Below are 7315 nucleotides of genomic sequence, written 5' to 3'. Positions count from 1 at the left end.
ATGCAATAATCTCAATTAATCAATATGATATCTTTATTATTCAATAAAGAAGTCATTAAGAAATTGATTCTTTTTAAGGAAATTCATAGAATTCAAGGAACCTCTCAATCTCACAATCACCCTGTGTCATATCTCCCTAAGTCTAATCTAAGGCTATCTCTCTCAAGCATAAACCCTAGATTTCAATTCACAATAATTGTGGCCAAACATTAATATGATACAACTTAAAGTAAGAAGATATGAACAAATATGAAGAATTTCATATGAATTATAAACGAAACCTTAATCCAAAATCAAAATAGATCCATCACTTACTTTAGCACAAAAGAAGGTTAGTTCTTCATTACAAACATAAATAGAATAGCAATGTAGTTGTTCATAATTAAAAACTAGATAAAATGATGAAGAGAATGAAACTTGATTGAATGATGATGATGTTGATGAAGTCTAGCCTTTGTTATCCTCTCCAAAAGTCTTGCTCCAGGTTTAATCTTCCCAAAACTGAAAACTCCTTATTTTCTCCTCCCCTTCTCGTTTAAAAAAATAAGTTAATTAAAGTCAGACACATGGCGCTATGGCGCCTAACATGTGGCACAATTGCACCATACTTATTTTCCTCGAAGTCCCGTCATTCGAACGCGAAGCAATTCTGACTCCACGAATGGTGCCATTGCGCCTCATACACGGCGCTATTGCGCCAGATATAGCTTTTCTTGATTCTTCGTGTTTCTTGACCTGGTTGCTTCATTGTTTCGACACTTTTCTTAATTATGTATAATGTACTCCAAATTCACTATAAAATCATCATTTTAAGCTTGACACTGGACACTACATAGAACACATTAAATTTATACAAAAACCTTACGAATAACACGATAGTTCATATTATTATTGATAACAAATGGGTGCACAAATGTGCACTCATCAGATATTTTTCTTCATGGAAAATCTCACAAAACTCGACTTTGTGCCACTTGATATTTCTGGAAGAAATTACTTATTATGGATTCTTGATGCTGAAATCCACTTGGATGCTAAGGGTCTTGGAGACACCATCAAAGATAAAAAAAAAATGAAGCATCAAGTCAAAATAAGGCAAGGACTGTGATTTTTCTTCGCCACAATCTCCATGAGGGGTTAAAATCTGAATATCTGACGATAAGAGATCCTCTTACTCTCTGGAAAAATTTGAATGAAAAGATATGACCACCAAAAAACTGTCATACTGCCAAATGCTCAATATGAATGGTTGCACCTGAGGTTGCAAGATTTTAAATTAGTAAGTGAGTATAACTCTTCAATGTTTAAAATTATTTCTAAATTAAAATTGTGCGGAGAAAAGATTACTCACAATGACATGTTAGAAAAAATATATTCTACTTTTCATGACTCAAATGTGCTCCTGCAGCAACAATACAGAGGACGAGGTTTTAAAAAGTACTCAAAATTGATTTTGTGTCTTCTAGTAGCAGAACAAAATAATGAACTTTTAATGAAAAATCATGTATCTCGGCCAACTAGTCTGCCCCATTCCTAGAAGTGAAGGCTAAACATCCGATAATCGTGGTCGTGGTTGTGGCCGTGACCATAATCAAAGCCATAGCCATGGTCATGGACGTGGATGCAAACATAGTAAGGGTCGAAGTAATGTTTGGCAACGTGGTCGTTATAATAACAACTCCTCTACTTCGCTGAAAATCACAGGCAATGAACATAAGGGAAAGAGTCCACAAAATAAGCCTCAACAAACTTATGTTTTAGGTGCGGTATGAAAGGACATTGGTCATGTACTTATCGTACGTCCAAACATCTTGTTGATCTATATCAAGCCTCTTTGAAGGAGAAGGAGAAAAATATAGAAGCAAACTTTGCCTATCAAAATGATGACCTCCTCAATGAATCCTTGGATTTTACAAACTTGGATGTTGCTGATTTTTTTGCTTATGATTCCATCAATGGCAATATGAATATTTCTACTAGAGGTGAGAAAGTCCATAATTAGAGTTATTTTATTTTGTTATGTTTGACATATTTATCAGTTATTTATTTTGTTTTAAGTACTTTAGTTTGGTATGTTAATTTTATGGACTTCTGTTTAGGTATTTCTATTTAGAACTTATTATGTATTTTTTTTTTTTGTTAATAAACAAATGGACATTTCTCATCTCTTACTTGATTCCAAGAATGATGGTGAAGATATATGTTTAGTGAACAGCGCAACAACTCATACAATACTTAGAAGCGATAAATATTTTTCAAAGTTAACAAGAATGGAGGCGAATGTTAATACAATACCAGCCAGTGCAAATTTGATTGAAGGTTCTGGAAGAGCCATTATATTAATGCCTAGAGGAACAAAACTGATCATAGATGATGGTTTATTATTTGCAAAATAAAAAAGAAATCTATTGAGTTATAAAGATATATGTAGTAATGAATATCATATAGAGACAATAGATGAAAATAATATTGAGTATCTATGTATTACATCTATTGCTTCAAGAAAAAAGTGTAAGTTAGAAAAATTGCCTACTTTGTCCTCAAGTTTGTACGTTACATGAATATGTGCAATAGAGGCACATGTTACAGAGAACCAGATGTTCACATATCTAAAAGAATATTTCTTTGTTTGGCATGACCGGTTAGGTCGTCCTAGTTCAATCATGATGTGTAGAATTATAGAGAACTCACATGGTCATCCATTGAAGAACCAGAGGATTCTCTTATCAAATGAGTTCTCATGTGTTGCTTGTTCTCAAGGAAAATTAATTATTAAGCCATCACCAGTAAAAATTGGGATTGTCTCTCCTGGATTTCTTGAACGAATTTAGGGTGACATATGTGGGCCTATTAGCTCACCATGTGGACCATTTAGATATTTTATGGTATTATTAGATGCATCAACCAGATGGTCACATGTTTGTTTATTATATACTCGTAATGTGGCATTTGCAAGATTGCTTGCCCAAATAATTCAATTACGAGCACAATTTCTAGACTATGCAATAAAGACTATTTGTCTAGATAATGCTAGTGAATTTACTACACAAGCTTTTGATGATTATTGTATGTCAATAGGGATACAAGTTGAACATCTTGTTGCTCATGTACATACACAAAATGTCTTAGCAGAATCATTTATTAAATACCTCTAGTTAATTGCTAAACCTTTACTTATGAGAACAAAACTTTGCATTTCAGCTTGGGGACATACCATTTTACATGTAGCAGCACTTATGCGCATTAAGCGAACATCATATCTGTAATGCCCCAAATTTCCTAATAAGGTTTAGGACCTTGATTAGGAGGCTGGGAGGGCCATAATTGATTTATTATAGTATTTAATGATTATATGCATGTTTACGTGAATTATATTATTATATGATGGTGGATGCATGCGTATGGGAGAATTTATTATTGTGATGGTATTTTGGTAATTTGGCCACTGTGGGCGTAATTGTATATTTTGGGTGCATGGTTGTGATTAATTAATATAGCCACATTATAAGGTGGATTGGTTCGAGCTAATCGACATGAGACGATCATGAGATGTAAGTGTTCGGTCTAGTCATAACTGGTTTAAGTTCGGGGCTCGGGGAGAGTCTCGGGGTGAATTTAATGATTAGAGCATTACCGGGAATTAAAGGGTAATGGGGTATGATTTATTGACATTTGGGAATATTGAGATTAGCGGGAATTGGAAAGCGTTAATTATGATTAACGGGATAAGTGAAAAGTTCCAATTCTACCCTTGAAATGGTTATAGAGACTTTAAGTGACCTAAGGGCAATTTGGTCATTTGGAGTTTGGATATATATGACTTAGGAGGGCTGTAGAAAGAACAGAGCCAAAACAGGGGTTTTCATCTTCAACCCGTACACCATCCCTCACCATCTCTTCTTTGTTGTTCTTGAGGCCATCTTGAGGTTTTGAGCTAGGAAATCAAAGGTGGCAGCTAGGGAACTTCTTTCAGCCATTAAAGGGGATTCAAAACCGTGTTTGAGGTGAGTTCCAGTTATGAATTTAATGGTGTGCTTTGTTTTTAAGCTATGGTTTTCAGCTTGTGAATCTCTTGTAGAAAGCTTGGATTAATAGAAGTTTGGGTGATGTTTTCTTTGGGTTTTGATGAGGGAGAGTGGTAGAGGATGTTTGGTGGTTGAATTGGGTGTTAGACTGTGATTTGAGATAGGTTTGAGGGGCTGGTTTGAGAGGAAAAACACAGGGGAAGAACTGAGGTCGCGTGCTGGTTTTTGCCTGGTCTAGGCTGAGCGCCGCGGCGCAGCTGTGGTGCGCCGCGGCCCTTGGCGTCTGGCAGGGGGGAGCCCTTTCTGTTTGAGGGCGCGCCGCGGCGCAGTAGGGGAGGACCGCAGCCCTTAAGGCCATTTTGACCAAAAACATGTCTTTAGCTTGGGGATTCAAGCCATAGGCCTCGGGGTTGAACCTAGTACCCGGTTAAGTGGGGATTGATGTCCCGGAGGCTAGATATTGGTTTGGGAATTTAAGTTGATCATTTTTATTGATGATACCTTATATTTGGTTATGACTAGGTGACCGCTAAAGGACTAAAATTTGATCGTTCTCAAGGGTCGTTCTTTTAATCGCTCTAGCTCGAATCTGAGGTAAGAAAACTGCACCCTGTGTATACGTGACATGCACGGCTATTATTGATGCATGTTGGTTGATTACTGAGTATGACATGCATGGCTATTATGATGCATGTTGGTTGATTATTGAGTATGACATGCATGGCTATTCTTGATGCATGTTGGTTGGTTATTAAGCGTGACATGCATGGCTGGTATTGATGCATGTTGATTGCAGGATATATTACATATGACGCTTGAGAAACATGTGATTAGAACATGCTTTGTATACTGGGTATGATATTGTTCAGAGCTTGAGCCTCTGTGGTTGTACATGGTCCTAATTGTACTGGTATCTGTTTAGTAAGCATGCTAAATACCTTGTTTATGGATATTGAACATGTGGTATATGTTTGGTGGCATGACTTGCTTGTGTATGGCACTGACTAGTCAGGGACCGACTCTAGAGTCGAGAATCATGCATTGAATGGCTCTATGGCATTAATGCTAGACCGACCCTAGGGTCGAGGAACTTATAAGCGCTTGCCTGGTCCAAGACCAGATGATTTCAGCCGAGGTATATGACCCCGGTGACTGTTTGTCACATGGCCGGGGGACTCTGTCCTTAGTTACGACTCTAGAGTCGAGAGGATGGTTATGTTGGTGACTAATCACCATGCACCTATCCTAATCAAGCTTATGAAGGAACCACCTATCAGTTAAGCCCTGGTGACCCTATCGTCACATGGCTAGAGGAAGCTGTACCCACTGCTATGACTTTTGGCTATTGTCACCTACCTGTTATGGACCGTTGGTCCTGAATGACTGTTACAATTACTGTTGATATTATATCATGTTATCTGTTGGTATTATACCATGTTATCTATTGATATTATATCATGATACCTGATGATATTACGTCATGTTATCTTTTGATATTATATCATGTTGGATTGTGTTTTCTTGCTGGGCTTCGGCTCACGGGTGCTACGTGGTGCAGGTAAAGGCAAGAGGAAGCTGGACCATCCTTTAGTTGGAGAGCTTAGGTGATGACGTGTACATATGTAGCTGCTCCTCCGCCACGGCCGAGGTTTAAAGTGGAACTAGGGTTGAACCCTGTTTTGCTGCTTAGAACGGCCTGTTGTAAATATTTTCTGTAATAAACTCTGAAATTATATTTTTGGGATTCCAATGTATATATTAAACGTTCTAGTGAAACGTTACATCTTAACCAAAGTTTTTAATCCCAAAACCGCTAATCATACTTAGTTCACGATTTTGGCCAAATGACTCGATTAGCGAGTTTAGCACTGTTTACAAGGCACACCGTAACGGTCCCTGGAGTTTGGGGCGTTACAATATCATAAGTTCTCCCCATTATAATTGGCTTATGGTCAAGAGACGAATATTTCTCATTTAAGAATTTTTAGTTGTGTAGTGTATGTTTCAATTGCTCCACCACAACGAACTTAGATGGGTCCTCAAAGGAGTCTGGGAGTATATGTTGGGTACGAATCTCCTTCTATCATTAAATATCTTGAACCCATGACTATAGATATATTTACAACACGTTTTGTTGACTGTCATTTTGATGAGACAGTTTTCCCAGCTTTAGGGGGAGGAGAAAAGAAACACCTGGAAAAACAAATTACTTGGAATGCACAATTATTATCTCAATTTTATCCTCGTACAAGTCAATGTGAACTTGAAGTTCAAAGAATAATTCATTCGCAAAATATTGCAAATCAATTACCAAATGCATTCACTGACCCAAAGAAAATTACAAAATCACATGTTCTAGCAGAAAATGCTTCAATTCGAATTGAAGTCCCAGCAGGACGATATGCTAATGAGTCTAAAGCATGCTTGAAGCATGGTAGACCAGTCGGTTCCAAAGATAAGAATCCTCGAAAAAGAAAAGGAGCAAATAATCAGTATTGTCCTAATGAAGAGGTTGATAATTTTGAGGGAGATATTGACATAAACAATCACAAATCTCTTAAAGAGATTTAGGTACCTGCAAATATTTAAAATAATGGGATCTCAATTAATTATGTCAATACAGAAAAAGTATGGGACCGACTTGAAGTAGTTATCGACAATATTTTTTCTTATAATGTAGCGCTAGAAATTGTAAATGAAAGTGAGGATCTTGAACCTAAATATATTAAAAAGTGTCAAAATAGAAAAGATTGGTCAAATTAGAAAGAAGCAATTCAATCAGCATTGAATTCACTTGCTAAACGCAAAGTATTTGGACCTGTAGTCCAAACACCTGAAAGTGTAAAACCTGTTGGATACAAATGGGTGTTTGTGTGAAAAAGAAATGAGTAAAATGAAGTTGTAAGATACAAAGCATGACTTGTAGCACAAGACTTTTCTCAAAGACAAGGTATTGATTATGAGGAGACATATTCTCCTATGGTGGATGCAATTACATTGAGATATTTGATTAGCATGGCTGCTCATGAAAATCTTGATATGCATTTAATGGATGTAGTCACAGCCTATTTGTATGAATCACTAGATAGTGATATTTACGTGAGAGTCCCTGAAGGATTCAAGATGCCTGATGCATATAATTCAAGTCATCGTTAAATGTACTCAATTTAACTACAAAGATCATTGTATTGACTAAAATAATCTGGGTGCATGTGGTACATAAAAAGATCAAGTTCTGAGTTTACTATCATAGTTGTATATGTTGATGACTTAAATGTTATTGGAACTCT

General features: G+C 36.7%; 1 protein-coding gene across 1 annotated transcript; it reads left to right on the top strand.

Moving 5' to 3' along the window:
* The first annotated feature begins 6128 nt into the window (after positions 1 to 6128).
* Positions 6129 to 6596, top strand: LOC133779659 (uncharacterized). Its single transcript, XM_062219594.1, has one exon. It carries the CDS (start codon positions 6129 to 6131, stop codon positions 6594 to 6596), a length of 468 nt encoding a protein of 155 aa, XP_062075578.1.
* The last annotated feature ends 719 nt before the right edge of the window (positions 6597 to 7315 follow it).

Source organism: Humulus lupulus, chromosome 5, assembly GCF_963169125.1.
Source record: "Humulus lupulus chromosome 5, drHumLupu1.1, whole genome shotgun sequence".
Taxonomy (NCBI): Eukaryota; Viridiplantae; Streptophyta; class Magnoliopsida; order Rosales; family Cannabaceae; genus Humulus; species Humulus lupulus.
Note: the sequence above shows the minus strand (reverse complement) of the source record. Positions and strands in the feature narration are given on the sequence as shown.

Bases quoted from the DNA above. Each gene is read 5' to 3' on its own strand.
- LOC133779659 (XM_062219594.1), top strand. From the start codon at position 6,129: ATGACTATAGATATATTTACAACACGTTTTGTTGACTGTCATTTTGAT.